Source organism: Anolis carolinensis, chromosome 4, assembly GCF_035594765.1.
Source record: "Anolis carolinensis isolate JA03-04 chromosome 4, rAnoCar3.1.pri, whole genome shotgun sequence".
In the NCBI taxonomy this organism is placed as follows: domain Eukaryota; kingdom Metazoa; phylum Chordata; class Lepidosauria; order Squamata; family Dactyloidae; genus Anolis; species Anolis carolinensis.
In genome coordinates, this window is record NC_085844.1 from 237,088,291 (window position 1) to 237,110,124 (window position 21,834).

Consider the following 21,834-nt stretch of genomic DNA (forward strand, 5'->3'; position numbering starts at 1 on the left):
GCCTGCCACAGTTTGTTGAGGCCCCTGTTCTAGATGCATTCTCCTTTATTGTCTCTGCCTCACACAAATCATTTACTGATGAATAATAGTGTTTGCTATTAGAAGAACAGGCTGTTTATCTGTAACTGAGATTCTGTGCCCTCAATTTATTTGTGTGAGGGGACAGATGGCCACTTGAAAAACCTGTATTTTAACTCGACATTATTAGCAGCTGCTAATTGTATTTGAAATTAACCTCTTCTGATAATGTCAAGTTACAGTACAGAACTGTAAATCAAAATACTAAAATATTGAATATAGTATTTGGTTATTGATGCATTGAACAATGAATGTAGTAGAAATCCTATGTAAAATCATACTACGTATTTTTGACATTAATATTGAAATCTGAAATATATACAGAAAGTCTAAAGTGTGCATTTTCAGGAGATGTTAACTTGAAGAGTAGTCCAAAGTCTACGGAGATATACATTTGAAATGGTTACACATGAAGAATTGTTGGGTCTTTCCATATGACAGGTAGTCCAGCATCCAGTCCTTACATTGTAGTCAAAGAGAGAACTTCTACAAACGCAAGTGTGAAGAGGGAAATCTTATGGTCTCTTCCAATTTATGAGCTGTGTTTTAACCTGGGTCGACCCTATTTAGCTTCTAAAGTCAGGCAGGATTTGGAACCTTCCATGTATTTAGGTCTTTGTGCTAATAAAAAGTGCTGAACAATTTTTATACCAATTCATGGGTTCCATCTGAAGTGATCTACATTTGGTATAATTTATACAAATCTATGGTGTGGATATACGTAGACTATATACATTTGTGGCCACCAAATACCAGAAAAGATACTGCAGAACCGAAAAGGTGCAGAAAAGAGTATTTGGGTTGTTGTGTGTTTTTCAGGCTGTATGGCCATGTTCCAGAAGTATTCTCTCCTGACGTTTTGCCCACATCTATGGGAGGTATAGCTCACAATCTCTGAGGATGCCTGCCATAGATATGGGCGAAACGTCAGGAGAGAATATTTCTGGAACATGGTCATACACCCCGAAAATCACACAACAACCCTGTGATTCTGGCCATGAAAGCCTTCAACAACACAAAGAGTCTTTGGTCATCTTTCGTGCAAGAAAAGGGTTATAGTATGTGGGTATTAGAAAAAGGTGACATAAAGTTCATAAAGACCATAAACTGAAGCCATATAATGAGAGATGAAGGACAGATACAATAAAATACGTTTGCATATAATGCAAATTGTAATTCATTGCCACATGATGTAGTTGTGGCTGTCAGCATAGATGGCTGTTGAAAACTGAGTACATTCTTAGTCCATCAAAGGTGATAAGTCAGAATGATTATACTGTATTGCTTCTATTATTGGAGGACCATGGCTCTGTATATGGATTTCTAAATATTACAGGATGCAGGGCACATTTAAACTCCTGTCCTCCTGAGAAACTTCTCATATAATGGATTGGATTAGCTAGGTTTTGGTCTGATTTGGGCTATTATGTTTTCTAGAGCAATGAATGCTTGATTTGTATTAGTTTCAATCCAAAAGTTTGAAAAAAAATACCTGAATAGCATTCTTTTATGTTGTATTGTTCATCAATTATTAATTCTTAGATGCTTCTGTCATAGATACAATTTTACAGTGTGTAAGTGAAGAGCTATAGATCTGCTTTTCAGACAAGAAGCTTTTCTGTTACCCACTAATGACATTTTATCTCTACTTTTTCTATGTGAGAGACCTCAGTGTTAAATGTGAATAATTAAGAAAATATAAAACATATGTTCAAGATAGCCTGTAGTTATTTTACACTCAAGAATTGCTCATTAAAATGTTTGGCTTGTTATTTGACCAGCATGATTTGTGTGCTTTTGATGCCCTTTAAAATAAATGCCTTTAGAAGTGGTCATAATTTAATTATGTCTTAATATGTATATAGATTTGTGGGTATCCATGCAGGTGACTTTCATAATTATACTATTTGCTTCTGAAAATGGGAAAGGGTGTTCATTACAAATATAAATGCTCACCTGTATTTTCCCCACAGATAACTGCCAATGAATCGTTGGAGAACATGAAAGGAATGGAGGCACAGAGACTTTCATGTCCCCCTGCTTCAGTAGATGAACAACCAGACCAGCTTGCTTCCTGCTTTCAAGCCATACACACAGCACCAAGTTTGTCGGTTAGCCCAATAATTCTTCAGCCTGAGCAAGCGCTCTCTCAGACTATATATGTGAAAGCTCTTACAATACCACTTTTTCAGCCTATCCAGTCAGAAGGCCTTCAGCCTAGCCATAAGCTACTCACAGGCCAAACCAGTATCAATTTAGATAGTAGTAATATACCCTTAATTCTAAACCCACTTTTACATTCAGATGGAACAGATCATATTCAGACAGGTATTCAGAAGCAACCTGAAACAATAAAAATAGTTAGTGGCTTCCCAGTTTTGGCGCAAAATTATTCTCCATGTTCACCGCTTGGAAGCCCGGGGAAATGCAAAAATGCTGGGAAGTACCTCTGTAAACACTGTGGACGTGATTGCCTGAAGCCAAGTGTTCTTGAAAAACATGTCCGCTCACACACAGGTGAGAGGCCTTTCCCATGTACAATATGTGGCATTGCATTTAAAACTCAAAGCAACTTGTATAAACACAGGAGAACTCAAACACATGTCAACAATGCCAGACTACCCTCAGAGTCTGACAGCAGTAGTCCATTAGGAGAGCATGAGAAGGGCCGTGAAACCATTGGATCTCCCCATAAAACAAAACCAAGTGATAGAAACTGTGACGGCACAAGAACAGTGATTTCACACTCTGCCTCAGACTCTACTGCTGCAGTAACCAGTGAGAATGAGTCTCTTGATACTTCAGCACCAGAAATTAATAGTTTATTTGTTGTATCTGAAAGTCAGTGGACAACAGTGGACAACTCTTGTCATGGAAGAGTCAATCAGAGTGTCCTTGAGAAAGAGTTCATGAAAGATCCAGCAACTCCACTCCAGAAAAGGAAGATCCAGGAGCAGAGGTGTCAAACTGCAGCTAAGCCCAGTCAGTTGCAGAGGCAGCAGGCCACATATACAGAGAAGCTATGGGAAGGCAGATCTCCAGATTACAAGCTGAAGAAATGTGAAAGCACTGACTCAGGGTATATGTCTCGCTCTGATAGTGTGGAGCAGCAGATGCTGTCCCCCAACTGTCTGCATAGTCTCTGTGAACACAGCACTGAGACAGAAAGTGATACAACCATTACCAGTGTGAGGTGTACAGCAGGAAATATGGCAAAAGCAGATTCTACTGAGAAGTCAACAGGAGGTTTAACATTAGAGAAAAAGAAGTTGGAAGAACATATCTCAAAGCTAATCTCTCAAAATAAAGCTGTGGTGGATAATACACAATTGGACAATGTTAGGCCCAGGAAAACAGTCCTGTCCAAGCAGGGCAGCATTGACTTGCCAATGCCTTATACATACAAAGACTCGTTTCATTTTGACATACGTCCTTTTGACTCAAGCAGGAAGAAGCTTTTTCAATGCACAGCCAAGTCTATATTCACACCTATTGAAAAATCTAAGCCATTGTTTTTTCATTCTGTCCCCACTCAGTTCTCAACAACAATAGACTATGTTCCTGTTAGCAGAAGTAACTCCATGCCTTTTATTGAGAGCACAAGAAGAATTCAAGACCAAGCAGATATTTCAAAAGCCCCCTCTCTTGCTAAAATGTCTCATGATACAAGTTCTGCTTTGTTGTCTAGCAAAGAAAAGTCTGCAAGTATGGCAGATTTTCCTAGCAGCCATCCTCGGGCACTTGTTAGACAAGCAGCAGTAGATGATTTGCCACCAAGTAACACAACTGATCCATCCTCTTCAGAAGAGGTGAAAGGAACTAAAAAGTCTGGACTTGAAGGGGAAGGAACAAGCACAAAACATAAGAAACCGAATCAAAGAAAAGCAAAAATGTTCACTCAGGAAAAATGGCAGGTTTATGGGGATGAAACTTTTAAGAAAATTTATCAGAAAATGAAGAGCAACCAAACCACCAAGAAACAAAAAGAAAACAAGATCACAGATATTTCAAGTTTCCATTTGGGTACTAAGGACATTGGTAGTCATGATGGGATCCCAAAGGATGTCAAAGGCTTCAAAACTGAAAATCTGGTATGTTCCTCAGTGACCTTGTCTGCAAAACCTAATACAGAAAAGCTGGTTTCATCCTCAGTGACTGTTTCTGCGAAACAAAATACTGAAGAGTTGGAAGGCTATTGCATTACTAGTCCTCCATCACAATGTGGTTCCTCACAGAGTTTAGGTAACTTTGCAGTCAGTGTTTGTGAACAAAGTGAGTTGTCTAAAACATTTGTTGAAAGCAGCTGTAGAGGATTGTGTGTATCAAAACAAGACTCAAGTGGCAATGATGAGGTTCTGCCTTTTAATACTGGTTGTGAATTGAGTTTCCAGCTTCAGCAGACTACAGATCAAGAAGAGAACAGCAGCCCCTTAAACATTGCTAGCCTGCAGGATACAGGCTTAGAGGATGCATGTGCTCAAGGGGAGCTTGTTAAAGGTATGTTGGTAGAGGAAGATAATTCAACTGCCCAAGATCCCACTGGAAAAGAAAGCTTTTACCTTGAGCAGGAGGCTTTCCTCCCCAAACATTGCAACAGTAGTGAACCAACACAGGAACTGCCAAAGCTGCCCTCAGAGAGAAAAAAACTAAAAGTAGATAAACTGAAAAGGGAAGAAAATGTGCTAAAACCCACTCATAGCTCCAGTAGTTCAGTGGAGGGAAATGTAGAACTGACAGACCATTACAAAACTGTTGACACAGTTGCCTCAGAATCAATACATCACTTGGTTAAAGAAGAAAGTCAGATAGCAATGGGAGGATTGAATACATCAGGTAGCAGTAACATGGGATATAAAGAATCAGTCCAGTGTCCAATAATGACCTCTGAAAAACAAGATGATGTTGCTGATCTTTCTGATACAAGAAGTGTATTATCACTTGAACAGTTAGGAACTGAGGTAAAAAAGGGAAACACTTATGATTTGTATGCTTTACAAAAGCTGAAAAACAAGCCATATCGAGAAGCATCACCAGAGTTTGGAGATATTGCACAAGCACCCACTCAGCATTTAATATTTGATCAAATAAATCCCAGTCTAAAGAAAAATGACTTTCTTCCAAAGTACATCCTAAAATATTCACAAGGGAAGACTACAGGATTGCCATTGATTCTTACAGGTGAACCTAAGAATATGCCCTGCATTTCATCTGCCCCTTCCATTCTTGCCAGTAGGTCACTTGGCTCCAAATCCACAGATGTATTTTTGTGCCCACCAACTATCCTAGAAACAACCAGCATTACAACCAGGCCAAACACAAAATGCCATCTTCAGAGGGTCAAACAGAAGGAGAAGATGAAAGACATGTGGAAAGGACCCAATAATAGAGATAATTTAGGTGCTCAGGAGTTGGCACAGAAGAGTAATATGCATACAATTGTTTGTACATCACATACTCCAGGAAAGAAAATATGCTTTACAACTATGTACACAGGAGGTCTTTTCATATCTTCAGACATTACTGGACAGAGTTCAGCCCTACAGTTTGTACACTCAGGGAACAGTTCTGTAATATCAGTTTCATCATTGGTTGAAAGGACTGTTTTCTGTGGAAATACTGATGAAAAGATTGAGGAATGGCAATCAGATATTAACTCTTTTCCAGGATTTCAGGATCTGCCTACCTGCTCCTCAGCTATGCCCAGATGCCTTTCCCATTCTTCTAATATGCTTTATTGCCACATGCTCCATGCCCAACAAAAAGAAGTCCATACATTACCTCAGTTAAGTTCTCACGCAAGAGACTCAAAAGGTCCAATCAAGTATGTATCCTTCCCAAATTTAAATGCTGAACCGCAATTGACTTGGTGTTGCTTAAGCAGGAACCTTCCTCTTCCTGTTGAACAGAAGGAGAAGAGAGATTCTGCATATTCATCCTTGCACACCTGTATGAATGAAAAGTTAATTTCAAAGTGTAACCGCTTATTTTACAAGATGAAAAATACCAGGAAGTCTCCTGCTGCAGGCTCAATAACTGGAGTGCCCCAAACAGCAACCTCTTCTGTTTCTCCACAACAGCAGGTAGTATTGTTCTCTTCCTATTTCCATATTTAGTTAAAAATTGTAGCATTTTACTTAGAAGAAAATGGGAGAATGAAGGTAAAAACGTGTTGGTATTACATCTTTTTAGTAGTAATACTAACATCTTGTAATCAATTCATATTCTGAGTATTCATAGTCACTTCTTATAGTCAGTCAATAAAAATCAGTTGATTGAACTATAGAATATGAAATCACTATCTTATGTATTTACTATATGGTCAGTTGTATTTCACACACTGTCTTCAGTTTATTGAACTAGAAGTGGAAAACATACGATTTCAAATGTTCAAAGATTAAGCGGATTAGTTTGTTCCAGCAAAAATTCTTGTGGTGTCAGATTTGTTATGGGATAAATTTGTAGAATTGCACTCTTTATGGTCTTGTGGCTCACACATATGGCCCATTCAGTGTCTCCATGGAGATCTTTGAAAGCTCTTAGAGCTGCATTTTGGTGGTCATGGTGGCCCTGCATTAATATGAGTTGTGTATTCCTGTTATGGTAGGATCATTAGGAAGTCTCAGCATTATTGCATTTTTTCAGATTCATCATTTATCTTCACTTCTCTGGGGGCCTATGGCATCTCAAAACCCCAAAGAAGGATCTCAGATATAGTATAAAGATGGTTGCACAAGAATGCAGATAGGTTCTGGAGGTTTGTTCTTATGCTGATTTTGTATGTGAATCAAAACAGGTACATTTTATTTATTTATTTATTTCCAACATTTATATCCCGCCCTTCTCACCCGAAGGGACTCAGGGCGGCGTACACAACTGGCAACAATTCGATGCCTACACATAATTAAAACAGCAATGAAAATCCAATTAAAACAATATAAAAATGTAAAACAAATGGTTAAAAATCCATTCATCCAAAATCCTTGTGCTGTAGCTGTAAATCAGTCCGGGTCATCTTTATCATTTAATCTAAACATAGCCATGTTTTCAGGGCTTTTCTAAAACTCAAAAGGGTTGGGACTTGTCGTACATCTCTGGGGAGGGTGTTCCACAACCGAGGAGTCACGATCAAAAAGGCCCTGTCCCACAGAGTGACCAAAAACTCCATTTGGGAATGGTAAAATTAATAATGGGATCATAGAATTTATAACTGCATCTACTGCATATGTCTGTCTGTCTATCTCTCTATATAAATGCATGCATGCATTGGGTAGCATTGAGAAGGGTTATCATCCTTGTGATATTTTGCTATCTGTACCTCTGATCAGAAAATTTCACTTTTCTCTGTGATAATTAGATTTTGAAGAATGTGGCTTGTTGTAGAAACAAGGAATGGTGACAAAGCTTCAGTAGAGACACCTTTTCCCCATGATAGCTCTTTCAGAAGAGAATTTCCCTTCCGAAGGGTAAATTTCTCTCACTTTCTATTGTCTCACCCCCCATTCTTAACTATGAGTTGTTTGTAAGTCGGATGTTTCCTCTGCTTAATGGAATCTTTCCAGAAGTTGAGAGTGACATTTGTGGATGGTCCATGTTTTGTAGGCTTACAACAGAGTTGGAAACTCAATAGCTTTATAAACAAGCATCCTGGTATCCTGATGAATGTCCCAATCCTCAAACACACTGCTTCATTTGAAAAAATGCTGTTCTTGCAGAGCGTGTTGTATTTTGGTGTTGATGTTGAATTTTGTGGAGAGGTAGCTGGCTAGGTAGCGGACATGGCCAACATTTTCTAGCATTTCACCATTAAGTTTTATTTCTGGCATTGCTGAGGGATTGGATGGTGACTGCTGGTGGAGCACTTTGGTTTTCTTGTTGTTCAGTCAGAGGCCAAGCTTTTGTACACTTCTGCAAAGGTATTTGAAGTGGTTTGTATGTCTTCTTCTGAATGATCACAGACTACATATTAGAGTTTTATAACAGAAGGTGTTGTGACCTTACTCTTGGCTTTCAGCCTGCTGAGGTTAAAGAGCTTGTCATCTGTCTGATACGTGATTTCCACACCGGTGGAAAGCTTCCTGTCAACAAAGTGTAGAATATAGCACATAAAAGAAAAAGGCATGGGAGAAAAATATTGTTTGCTGGAATAAAAAAAGATCAACAATGTTGGTGCCAGGCAGGCCTCTTCCCTCAGGAGGGAATTATATAATAAACACAAATTTCGGAAAAGTGAAATATTCTGCAATTTTCATGGTTTTGATGGCAGGAACTGTACATGTTATTTAATTAAATCTAAGCTTTGTTTCCTATAAACATAACTCCAAAACAATTAACAAATGAACAAAACTCGGAGAACATGATGGCATGTTCATAAAGCCATAAATATGTAAGAGAACATATATTCAACATGTCACCTAAACATTTATTATGTCTTATGTTCATAGCAGTACTTTTCTACAACTGGAGTTGATGGGTTCTTTAAAAACATTCCAGAGCAAGAAAGGGCAAAAGACAAGCTCCATAAAATGAGAGAGCTCACAGCACATAAAGCAAAGAAAAGCCATAAACGGAGAAAGGTGAAGATCGCCCCAAAATGGTAAGAAACGTGAGAGTTTTCTCTGGGTGTAGCCTTAGCAGCTATGTTATGAGTCTTTTCTCTCAAAAGATAGCAGTGACTGTGTTCACATTGGTTATTGCTGAGTTGCAATAATAGTAATAATGAAATTAATGGTCTTTACTAAAATCTCAAAACCTTAAAGTTATTTACTATTATATATTGGTTATAATGTGTATGTTTATATTGTAAGCCGCCCTGAGTCCCCTGATGGGTGAGAAAGGCGGGGTAGAAGTGATGTAATAAATAAATAATAAATAAATAAATATTCAAATTTGCTTTTTTCATGAAGGGGATGGGGATCGAGAGGGAGAGAGATGGCCACCAGGCAAAGCATGGGGAGAAGAGAGCAAAGAATAGATACTGAAAGAAATGGAAGAAGAATTATCATTGTTCCTTTATGTGTTTCTTTGAAAAATAACGATATTTGATAGAGTACCATGTTAATGTCTCACAATGTTTCTTAAACATTTATAATTCACATAAAAGGTGCATTGATATACATCTCACTGAACATAGATGTAATTCCGAAGCCTCTTGTTTGTGGTACCATTTAGTAATCGTTGTAAGAATGCACAAATCCCCAAGAATGTTACTAGACCAACTGATTTTTGGATAAAACCTTTGCTTTTTGAGCATCTCTCACTGAAACCAAACAAAGCAGATTATATCAAGTCGAAGGTTTAGAGAAAGAAATAATGGAACCACATTTTGACTTAGAACACATGTGTTGTGGTTTTCCTTGTGAAATATGAACTGTTATTTTAGAGCAGCTAAATCCATGTAAGAATTTGGCAGGTGTAATTCATAACATTTATAGATATTCAAATTGATCTAATTAAGCAGCATTAACTAGATCTATGTTAAATTTGCAAGCATAGCTCCAGAACCCCTTTTGAATGTTTTAGCATTTGTTGCAATATTGTTAAACAATGCAGAATAAATTATGATATGTGATACTTTTATTCCTGACAGTTTTGGTTTTTTAAATTGAAATACATTTACCTAATTTATAACTTGAGAACTGAGTACAAACTCAATGCAAAATGCTGTTGATCACTGGGGAGGAGCACTTGGCAACATGCACATATTTATAAAAAGTGGGCAAACATTGTGTAGTCATGGTTAGACTGCATAACTGGAAATGTACATTTTGAAAAATATACAGAAATGTGGAGAGATTTCTGTTTTTGTATGTGGGAAACTTGCACAAAATCAGGAGAAACAAGTGGAAAAAGAGCTCTAGTGAAAACAGGCTTGATAGATCTGTCCATCCATAGATTAAATGAGTTTTAAAAATTGAGGAAGCAACCTTTTCCCATTTTTCAAATGGCATTACAATACATTTTGTAATCCGCCCTGAGTCCCCTGATGGATGAGAAGGGCGGGGTAGAAATGATGTAATAAATAATAATAAATTTTGATTTAGCTATGCTTGACTTGCATATTTCAGTTGCACATATTTGGAAAACAAATTTCATTTACTAAGTTTTACTATTTTGACATTTTGTTTCTGGCGTATTTCACAGACCAGCTGCAAAGCAACTTTAACTTTGTACTTCTGCTTTTGAATGCAAGGGTTTTCCCCTTCACAAACTGGTGTTCCAAGCGCTTGAACTGGAACAGGGTAGATCATAGAGTTGGAAGAGACCTCATGGGCCATCCAGTCCAACCCTCTGCCAAGAAGCAGGAAAATCACTAAAGTTGGGTCACTATGGGACTTTTTGCTTCCTCTTGTGATATGGATTTGGGATATTGCATTGACATGATTTATTATTGCTTTCCTGTAAAATTAAATAAAAATGTGAAATGTGAATGTTTTAATTTTTTAAAATGAATTAATTATGAAAGGCAGGAGTTAAAAACAAGCCCACCAAAATGCTAAAAAGGACATCACTGCAATGATACTGTGTAACAGTAGGTCTATGGAAAGGATATAAATAACAATATAATGTAGCTACTGGATGAAAACGTATCTAGTTGTATTTTAAATGGGTGTTAAAAAATTACAGAATTTTATCAATGTCTTGTCATTATAATGTTTACCTACTTATTATTTTTAAACTTTCATTGAATCAATGAAAATAATTTCATTTTTGCATGACATTTTTGCTAAAACATTAAAAAGCCAGTAGACTCTTCTCTTAGTCAAACTATGTAGGAGACAGCATTATGGAATTGTTTTATTTCTGAAATGTTCATGGACTTTCTGAAATGTTCATGATAGAATGTGGGTTTTGAAGGAGGTCAAGTATCATGCCAAAGACATTAATGTGTCTGCTCTATGTTACAGCTATAGAGGGAGTTATCGACAAAGACATATTCTGTTTAAAGCCAACAGGCCAATCAAGCAACACTGGCCGACTACAAGGGTTCTGGAACCTCCTAAAAAACCTTCTTCTCCTCACATACCTAACAGTCGTCAGCATTGCAGAAGATGCCTTTGCCTTTTAGCTGCCTCCCAAGGTAAGGTTGGTGTTCTGTTTCTTCTTAGAAGTTCATCATTACTCCAATTGGATTATTTTTTTTATCATGGCGGATTATTCTGAGGTCAGGTATAGCAATGTTGTACTCATTTGTCTATTTTTTTATTTATTTTCTAATCTCAGCTCTCTGGCAAGCATACCTGCATCATATATATATTATCTTCATCTGCAATTTAATTTACTTGTTTAATGTAATTTATTGCTGTGATTTAGAAGATGAACCACAAAGTTTCTTCTCATACTCTTTTAACTTGGGTACCACTTGCCAATAAATGTGCAAAAGAAAGGTTTTTTTATATTAAAAAATGGAAGATAACCCATATTAAACTTTGGACTACAGTCCTATCCACACTTACCAGGGAATAAGTCCCACTGAGTTCTGATGGCACAAAAATGGTAACTCTTGACCTTAGTGGTTCACAGAACAGACCAAAGTGAAAAATAAAAGAAATCATGATTGTATTATTCATTTCTAGATCCAAACTTGCCAAGTTGCTTACACACTAGCACCTTCCTAGTTTCTGTTGTGTGTTATATTTGGGTGTCAAGTTATTTCGCTTTATTGGGGACAGCTTTCCCTTTGTTCATGAATGAAATTCCTGTGATGCCTCTAATTTTGTTAGAGTTAGATTGAATAAATCCTCCACATCTACCATTATATGCTTTGAATATGCTGAGCACCTAGGTTACTAGCCACATCTTTGTGTCGGACAAATACATCACATATTATGAAAATGCACCCAATAATGCATTCCACTGTGGGTTTTTTTTTTATATTTTAGGAGACAGGTAAAGGTGGACAAGCATTTTCTCTGTTCCAAAAATCTCATAAGCTTTTTATCAGGATGCTCCTTCTAAAAGTCTGAAAAATCCCAATGGTCACTAGAAATATCAATTACCTGTTTGGTCCCTGTAACCCCAAACAGTAGCATCTAAACTACTCCCAGGGCCCTTCCACACAGCCAGAATATTAAACTAGAAAATCCCACAATAACTACTTTGAACTGGGTTATCTGAGTCCACACTGCCATATATTCCAGTTCAAAGCAGATAATGTGGGATTTTATTAAGCTGTGTGGAAGGAGCCCCAGCCACCCCTACAGTACTGTAATGCAACCCATGCCTAGGGGTGTACTAGCCACCCATACAGTACTGTAATGCAACCCATGCCTAGGGGTGTACTGCGTTTAACTGGTAGGAGGACATTCAAGTATGAAAGATACCTTATATACAGGCAGTTCCCAAGTTAAGAACAAGATAGTTTCTGTAGGTTTGTTCTTAAGCTGAATTTGTATGTAAGCCAGAACAGTGCAACTCCAGCCAAAAGTAGATATTTAAAAGCTTTTGGTAGCATAATGAAGGGTTAAAACAACCGTGGTGCTTTTTTTGTTGTCAGGGGATTCCACCTCCCTTCTGTCCTTGTGATAACTGGATTTTGAACATTTTGGCTTGTTGTGGAAACAAGAATTGGTGATAAAGCTTCGTTGGAGATACCTTTTCCCCATGATAACCTTCCAAGGGTGAATTTCCCTTCTTAGGGGTAGATTTCTCTCCCTTCCTGTTGTCTCACTCTTGTTCTTAACTATGAATGTTTGTAAGTTGGATGTTTGTAACTCAGGGACTGCCTGTATTCTAGAAATTCTAATTTAAAAATAAACCTGCATCAATTTATCCACGGGTCAGTTTGAATACTGGACCTTCACTACTGTCAAAAAAGGAACTCTCCCCATATCTGAGTAGAGTGGCAAAAGGCAAGAGCTTAGTCTGTCCTGAAAAAGTCCAGAACAAGTCCTAACCCACATTTCTTGCCATTTTTGAATGCTTGGGAGGGGAAATGGCAGCAGTGTCTGGGGCAACTGGACCTCTGAGGTAGAAATCGCCCTTTCTTTCTCTGCAGAATGACCCTCAGCTTATTCATGGGTTACATGGGCTCCTGATATGATATTAGTCTTTGAATTAAGATAGAGACTTGACTCACTTTGCTTTTTAGTATATTATCTTTTCCAGCTCTTCTTTTTAATCATCTTTTTGGTTCCTTGGTTGCAGTTTCCTTGGAGACATGAATTAGTAATTGGTACAGTGAAGCTTATGAGCTGTTTTTCTTGGATTGGATTTCTACCAGCTTCTTTAGGCTAGAAGCCAGTGTAGCTTTAGTACTACCCTCTTTAATTTTGTTTCTTCATCATTGCAACTGCTATATAATCCAGTCTGTATTAAATACTATCCATTTTAACTATGTTTTCAACTCCCTATGAAACATTATGTCTAAATTTGAGGTGATTATTTTATTTTCCCTTTTTATTATTGTACTATTACCTTCCATAATGTTAAAAAAAGAATATTAGACGTTCTGGCTAGTTTCTTTGTGTATCTTAACTCCTATTAAAAATTCTGCTTGTCTTCTATCATTTTCATCCTACTTGTCATTGTGGAGTCAAAACTAGACCCAGCACAAATAGACTCAGACACAACAGTTTTTGGCATTTTTTGCTTCCTTAGTTTCCATGAAAACTCGTCACTGCCCGTTTCCTCTCTAACCTTCCACAGTTAACATTTTGTACAAAGCCACACAATTTTCTGTATATTCTTTCCATCAGGGATACTTGAAGGTTGCCTTATATGTTTTTCATGTTGCAGATATGTATGGCTAGCTAGTTCCTGCACAATTCCTAGATAAATATAATAAAAATTGCAATTTCCCCAAAATTGGGATTCAAAGTGGCTTACAATTTTTTAAAAAAAGAACAACACAGCTAAAACATACAGAAATGTTTTAGCCACTCTGAGTCCCTCAGTGAGGGAGAGAGGGCATGGTACAAAACAAAGTAAATAAAATAAAGTAAATAAATAAGTGAACAATAATCTTGGAATTAAACTATTCACAATTTAGAATTAGTTCCATATTGTTATTCCTCTACCATCACTTTATTTCTTGAGAGGGATTATGAAATGGAATTGTATTACATGAGACATAGAGGAAATTACTCCTTTTAAAACTTTTATTTATTTATTTCGTGTCAAAAGCATTGCATAAATATGAGGGTTGAGTGAAAAGTAATGCCTCCACCTTCGTAACTCCTCAACAGATGGCAGTACTGGTATGTGGCAGGTACTGGCCTGTTTAGTAGACTCTCCTCTACAGTTCCATTTGGCGGGAAGTCTTAGCATTGAACGGTTGTGTTGTTAAAGTGCAAAGTATGGAACCCTGTGCAGATGGTCGGTCAATGCGACTTAAGCAATGTGCAGTCATTGAATTCTTGACAGCAGAAGGTGTCACCCCAAAGGAGATTCATCAGAGAATGCAAGCTGTTTATGGTGATTGTATTGATGTGAGTACTGTGCGTCGTTGGGCGAGTAAGTTTAAAAATGTTGAGGTGGGAACATCTGCTGTCAAGAATTCAATAAGTACACGTTGCTTAAGCTGCATTGACTGACTGTCTGTGCAGGGTTCCATATTTCACACTTTAACAACACAACTGTTTGATGCTAAGCAGGGCCGTGGCCAGAAAAAAAATTCAGGAGGGGTTTTGAAAATTTTGGGGGGGGGGAGTTGAACCCCTGACCCACCCGCCCCCCGGGTTCAGACCTGTCAATATCTGCATGAGATAGTGCCTGGAGGGACTCTTATAGAATCATAGAATCATAGAATCATAGAATAGTAGAGTTGGAAGAGACCACATGGGCCATCCAGTCCAACCCTCTGCTAAGAAGCAGGAAATCGCATTCAAAGCACCCCCGACAGATGCCCATCCAGCCTCTGCTTAAAAGCCTCCAAGGAAGGAGCCTCCACCACGGCCCCGGGGAGAGAGTTCCACTGTCGAACAGCTCTCACAGTGAGGAAGTTCTTCCTGATGTTCAGGTGGAATCTCCTTTCCTGTAGTTTGAAGCCATTGTTCCGTGTCCTAGTCTGCAGGGCAGCAGAAAACAAGCTTGCTCCCTCTTCCCTATGACTTCCCTTCACATATTTGTACATGGCTATCATGTCTCCTCTCAGCCTTCTCTTCTGCAGGCTAAACATGCCCAGCTCTTTAAGCCGCTCCTCATAGGGCTTGTTCTCCAGACCCTTAATCATTTTAGTCGCCCTCCTCTGGACGCTTTCCAGCTTGTCAACATCTCCCTTCAACTGTGGTGCCCAAAATTGGACACAGTATTCCAGGTGTGGTCTGACCAAGGCAGAATAGAGGGGGAGCATAACTTCCCTGGATCTAGACGCTATTCCCCTATTGATGCAGGCCAGAATCCCATTGGCTTTTTTAGCAGCCGCATCACATTGTTGGCTCATGTTTAACTTGTTGTCCACGAGGACTCCAAGGTCTTTTTCGCACACACTGCTGTCAAGCCAGGCGTCCCCCATTCTGTATCTTTGATTTCCATTTTTTCTGCCGAAGTGAAGTATCTTGCATTTGTCCCTGTTGAACTTCATTTTGTTAGTTTTGGCCCATCTCTCTAGTCTGTCAAGATCGTTTTGAATTCTGCTCCTGTCTTCTGGAGTGTTAGCTATCCCTCCCAGTTTTGTGTCGTCTGCAAACTTGATGATCGTGCCTTCTAACCCTTCGTCTAAGTCATTAATAAAGATGTTGAACAGAACCGGGCCCAGGACGGAGCCTTAATTTTTTGCGTCTCATAGACTTAGCATGGGGATTTGGTTAACCAGTTAAAATTCATGAGTAAACCAGGGTTTTTTTTTCTTTTTTTTTATTAATGAAAGTGAAAAACGAAAAAATAGAGTAACATGTATCCATATACAACCGCAGAAGAAAAAGGAAGAAAAAAAAAAAGAAAAAGAAAAAGAAAGAAAACACAGACAGGTATAACAATTTGCACTGTAATGTCGCTAAACTAATGGATGATCACAGATTTGCTATACCATTGTTGTACCTTAAATTATCCTTGTCCCCCTTGCCCCTCACCCGTGAACCCGACCCCCTAGACCTCCGATACCCCTCAGTAAGTATCACGTAACTAACCGTCAACTACCCCTGTATCTTCTTTCGCTAAATCCCCTTTATGGCTGTCGTCAAATCTACCTTTGTCTTCTTTTCCAAATACCCAAGTGCCAGCCTCCATTTATTTGCAAACTCCTCATTATTTCCTCCTCTGTTGCTATTTGTCAGCTTGGCCATTTGGATATAACCCCCCAGTTTGTCTCTCCAGTCTTTAATACTTAGCTCTTCTTCCCCCTTCCATGTTTTTGCGATTATCAGTCTTGCCGCAACAAAGCAATATTGGCAAATTTCTTCATCTCCTGCGCTAATACGCCTTCTAAATAAACCTAATAAGCATGTCTCGGGGTTCTTCTTGACCTTATTGGTAATCATATTATTTGTTTCTTTCACCACTTTTATCCAGAATTCTTGAACTATATTACAGGTCCACCATATGTGGGAAAATGTTCCTTTTACTTTCTTGCATCTCCAGCAGGCCCCTCTTTCTGATTTCTCTATTTTCGCCAGAAGCTCTGGAGTTATGTATGTTCTATAGAACATTTTAAACATATTCTCTCTAATTGAGCCGGCCAGAGAGAATTTAAACCCCTTTTTCCAGAGATATTCCCATTCTTCCAGGTCTATATTTCTACCCAAGTCTCTGGCCCAAGAGATCATAACGGTTTTTATTTGGTTATCTGCAAGGTTGTAGTCTAGAATAAATTTATAAAGCCTTGAGATTAAGCCTTTGTTGCCTCTGTCAAAGATACATTCTAACTCGGATTTTTTGGATGCAAATCCCACCGCCGCATCCTTTCTAAATCTATCATGCAGTTGGTAAAAACTGAACCAGTCCTTTAACCCTAATTCTTCTCTGCCCTTAAGTGCCCATTGCCCTCTTTCTTTAACTAAATATTCCTCATACGTACCAACTTCATTACATGTAGCTGGTCTCAAGACTGCTTCGAGTGGGCGCAGCCACAGAGGGGTTTTGGGCTCAATCCCCTTCTTGTATCTTTTCCACGTTGCTAAGAGACTGGATCTTATAATATGCCTTTTAAATTCTTTATTCACCTTGTCCTTTTCATCCCATAGATAAGCATGCCAGCCATATCTTAAATAATGTCCCTCTAATTTAAGTAATTTTTTGTTGTCCAATTTAATCCAGTCCTTTAGCCAGCTAAAGTTAGCAGCTTCATAGTAGTATCTGAGATCTGGGAGTGCCAGGCCCCCTCTGTCCTTCACGTCAATAAGATTCCTATAGGCAATTCTAGCTTTTTTCCCATTCCAAATGAATTTAACCAAATCTTTCTTCCAGTTTTCAAACACCTTTACCCCCTTGATAATTGGTAAATTTTGAAACATAAACAGCATTTTGGGTAGCACCATCATTTTAATCACAGCAATCCTCCCTAGCCAGGTAAGTTGGAGTCTTTGCCAGTTTTCAAGGTCTCCTTTTATCTCCTTCCACGTTTTGTCATAGTTATTTTGGTAGAGTTTGCTGTTTTTGTTAGTTAACCATAGTCCAAGATATTTTACTCTTGGCACTACCTTGCAGTTAGACAATTTCTCTAGGTCAGCCGTATCACAATTGGATAAATTTTTGGTTAGAAAAACCGATTTCTCCTTATTGATTTTGAAGCCAGACACCATGCTAAATTTGTTAATAACCTCAAATAATGTGCATGTACTTTTTAATGGTTCCCTTAAGAAGCAGACCAAGTCGTCTGCAAAAGCCTTCCCTTTAAATTCGTATCCTTTTACCCTGACTCCTTTGATTTCGCTGGTCTCTCTAATTCTGATGTTCAAAAATTCTAATATCCAAATAAACAGTAGCGGCGACAGGGGACACCCTTGTCGAGTCCCTTTTTGAATTTCTATGTAGTTTGTCATTTCGTCGTTTATTTTTAGCTTGGCCCTTTGTCTAGAGTAAATGGCTCCTATGGCCCTTCTAAAATGTTGTCCCACTCCAAAGAGCTCCAACACTTTCAACATATATTCCCACCGCATGTTGTCGAATGCTTTCTCTGCATCTAAAAACAATAGTGCAATCTCTCTGCTTGGGTCTTGTTCGGCATATTCTATTATATTTAGCACAGTTCTTACATTTTGGCTCAGATGTCTGCCTGGAAGAAAGCCTGCTTGATCCCCGTGTATTATTTTTACTAAGATTTGTTTCAACCTGTTTGCTAAGATTACAGCAAATAACTTATAATCGTTATTGACTAATGAGATGGGTCTATAGTTCTTCACTTGTTCCGTATCTCTGTCCTGTTTGGGTAACAGAACTATTGTGGCTTCCTCCCAGGACTCTGGCATCTCTCCTGTTTGGAGCACTTGATTCATAGTTGAGAGCAGTAATGGGCCTAACTCTTCTTTATACAACTTGTAGAACAGAGCTGAGAAACCATCCGGACCTGGGGTTTTATTTAGCTTGGCCTTGTCAATGGCAGAGTTCAGTTCTTCCCATGTAATTTGTCTATCCAAGTCTGATTTCATGCTTTCAGAAAGTTTGGAGACCTTCATATCTGCTAAGTACTGATCTATTTTTTTTGTATCTATCTGCGTGTTTTTATAGAGGTTTCTATAATAGACTTCAAAGATTTTTTGAATCTTTCTTATATTTGAAATAGTCTCCCCTTTGTTTCTTATCCTGGCAATTAGTGGTCTCTTCCTATGATCTTTCACCTGCCACGCTAAGAGCCTGCCGGGTTTATTCGCATTTTCAAAAAAATTATGTCTCTTGTACATAATTTTTCTTTCTAATTCATTTGTTAAAAATAATTCATATTGCTGTTGGGCTTTTGCTAGTTCTTGCTGTACTTTTTTCCTGTCCACCTTGGACTTTTCTAATTCTTTCTCCTTATCTCTGATTTTGGTAAGCAGCTGTACTTGTATATTGTTTTTTCTTTTACACCAGTTGGCATGTTGTTGGATTAGTAAACCTCTTATCACGGCTTTTCCTGCATCCCAGACTGTCTTTACCACTATGCCCTCCTTGCCATTCTCTTTAATGTAATTTTGTATTCCTAGCCTGATCTTTTCCTTAATTTTTTGGTCTTTTAATATGTAATCATTTAATCTCCAAGGCTTCCTTTCCCAAAAACCCCCTTTTAGCTGTAGCAACATCAGATTGTGGTCTGCAAATACTCTAGGGAGAAATTCCACCTTCTCTGTTTTGGTTACCAACTCCTTAGTTGCAAAGATGTAATCTATTCTGGATGACGATCCATGTCTATGGGAATAGTATGAATATTCCCTTCTGTCTAATTTTTGTATCCTCCATAGGTCATATAAATCCCAGTGTTTTAGGTCTCTTTGTAGGATGCCCGGAAGTCTTCCTTCTTTAGAGTCCTTTTTTCTTTTGTTATTTCTGTCTATTTTTGTGTCCACTACCCCATTGAAATCCCCTAACCACAGCATTTCTTTCTCCCCTACTTCAGCTAGGATGTTAGATAGTTTTTTATAAAATGTTTTTTGATTTGTATTGGGTGCATAAATCCCTACTAATAGAATATGTTTATACTGAAACCTCACTTTGACAATTAATATTCTTCCTTCTTGATCCTCATATATTTTCTCTGGGTTTAGTTCCCTATTTATATAGAACAGCACCCCATTGGTTTTCTTAGCATTGCATGTAGTAAATAACTGACCTAATTTGTCTTGGACTAACAGATGTTTGTCTCTGGATACAAAGTGGGATTCCTGAATACAAGTTATATCTACCTTATTTTTATATAAGAAGTGAAAAACCCGCTTCCTTTTTATGCAATTATTCAGCCCATTCACATTCATGGAGATGATTTTTAACCCCTGTGCTTTCATTTTTGTTTATCTCCTCCCTCCCCCTCCCCCTCTCCCCAGAAGACGAAGAGGAAAAAAAAGAAAAAAAAACTCTCCCCGATCTTCGCTGCTGTTTACTATGTACCCCCGGAATCTTAGACTGTCTCTAAACCCAGCTCTTCTTCTTCTCCTTCTTCTTCAACTTCTTCTTCATCTACACCATCTGCCCCTATCGGGTGACTCTGTATTTCCCCCTCAGCTTGTTGGCTCTGTAATGCCGCCGTGGCCTCCTGATCCTTTGGTGGCCTTCTTTTTTGCGGGCGCGCCTCCTCTTGGTCCATGTCTTCCTCGAAGTCCCTGTTATATTTACGTAGAAATTGTTCTGCCTTCGGTACGTCCAGAATAATATGTCTTTTAGATTTATAATGGAACGATAAACCTTGGGGAAACTGCCATCTAAAGACCACCCCTTTTTTCTTCAGTTTTGTCGTTAAAAAAGTAAATTCTTTTCTTTTCCTTAATAACCTCGTTGGGATCTCCTTGAGAAACAGGATTTTGCGGCCCTCCACCATAACTGGAGCTTCATATTGCTGGTTTATAATAAGTTCTTTGAAAGATTTGGAGATGAGCTGGAGGATGCAGTCTCTAGGCACTTTTTTAATTCTTGCATACGCCGCATTGACTCTGTATGCTGCTGACACCATCGCATGCACCATATCTGTATTCTTTTCCCCCAGAAGTGTTGTAATGGTTCGAATCAGATATTTTCTCAGATCGCCTTTCTCAACTCCCTCTGGCAGGCCTCTGATTCTGATTGAGCAGTCATTAAGTTTCAGCTCCAGTAAGTCCATTTGATCTTGCAGTGCCATTTGTTTCATCTCAGCCCCTCTGATCGAGTCAGTGTTTGACTCCACCTTTTTTTTCAGGGATTTGCCCTCTGTCTCTAATTTAGAGACTTTATTTTCCAGAACAAATTGTCTTTCTGCAATTTTTTTGACATCGTCTCTCAGTAGGTCCATACTCCCTTTTAGGTCCTGGATCATAGATCTAATTTCCAGAAGAACTTGTTCCGAGACTGAGCCGGTGGAAGTGCTAATGGAGGTGTTACCGCCAGACTGCTTTTTTTGTTTGTCAGCAGCACCACCGGCCACAGTGGCGTAGGATGTCATCAGTCCTTTGACGCTCATCCCAGTCAGTCGGGGTGATTGACCTTTCCTTTCCATTTCTGTTTTCCTTTGGAGTGCTTACTTTAATTTTTGCCTTGAGAGGCTACCATAAATTTTCGAGGAGAGACTTAATTGCAGCAGCTGCGCCAAGATTGGGGGGAGAGGAGGGATGTAGGCTTTAATTCTTAAACATGTAGAGTTCTTTTACTCCGTTATAAATTCTTTTAGCAAGACAAAATAGCCATATCTTGTGAGGCCTTATTTAGCAGGGGTTTTTTTAACTTGAAAATTTTCAGGGGGGGGGTTGAAGCCCTAACCTCCCCCCCCCCCCAGCTACAGGCCTGCTGCTAAGGCTTCCCGCCAAATGGAACTGTAGAGGAGAGTCTACTGAGCAAGCCAGTACCTGCCGCATACCAGTACTGCCATCTGTTGAGGAGTTACGAAGGTGGAGGCATTACTTTCCATTCAACCCTCGTAAGTGTAAAACTGATAAAATAGAGGGAGCACAAGTGACTAATAATTTTAGACCAAAAATGGGCAACAACAACTGCATTGTCTGTAGCTTTAAACAATTCTTCCTCTGAGGCAGGGCATTGTGGACAAACATACAGATATGGAGTTGTTTTGTTCTGCTCCACAGTGGCACATGGTGGAGGATTCTTCTAGGTAGTGCTATTTTGCCAAGTTGCCTTTTGATCTGCCCACTCCACTTCTGAGTCTATTCAAGGACTTCCAAGTTGCCCATTCTTGGTTTGACCCTGGAGGCAGACCCTTGTGGGGAG

General features: G+C 38.8%; 1 protein-coding gene across 7 annotated transcripts in view; it reads left to right on the top strand.

Moving 5' to 3' along the window:
• The window catches only part of znf831 (zinc finger protein 831), a 72,922-nt gene that overhangs the window by 43,374 nt on the left and 7,714 nt on the right, over positions 1–21,834 (top strand). For 5 of the 7 annotated variants that reach the window (XR_010005637.1, XM_008122896.3, XM_008122893.3 and 2 more), the window contains 3 exons: positions 2,052–6,158; positions 8,520–8,671; positions 10,983–11,155. Coding sequence is in view for 5 of the 7 variants with exons in the window: in XM_008122896.3 (XP_008121103.1) it covers positions 2,079–6,158; positions 8,520–8,671; positions 10,983–11,155 (4,405 nt within the window). In the remaining 2 variants the exon portion in view is untranslated. Of the gene's footprint in view, positions 1–2,051; positions 6,159–8,519; positions 8,672–10,982; positions 11,156–19,967; positions 21,527–21,834 lie in introns of all 7 variants that reach the window. The other 2 variants (XR_010005638.1, XM_062978987.1) reach the window with 2 other exon arrangements.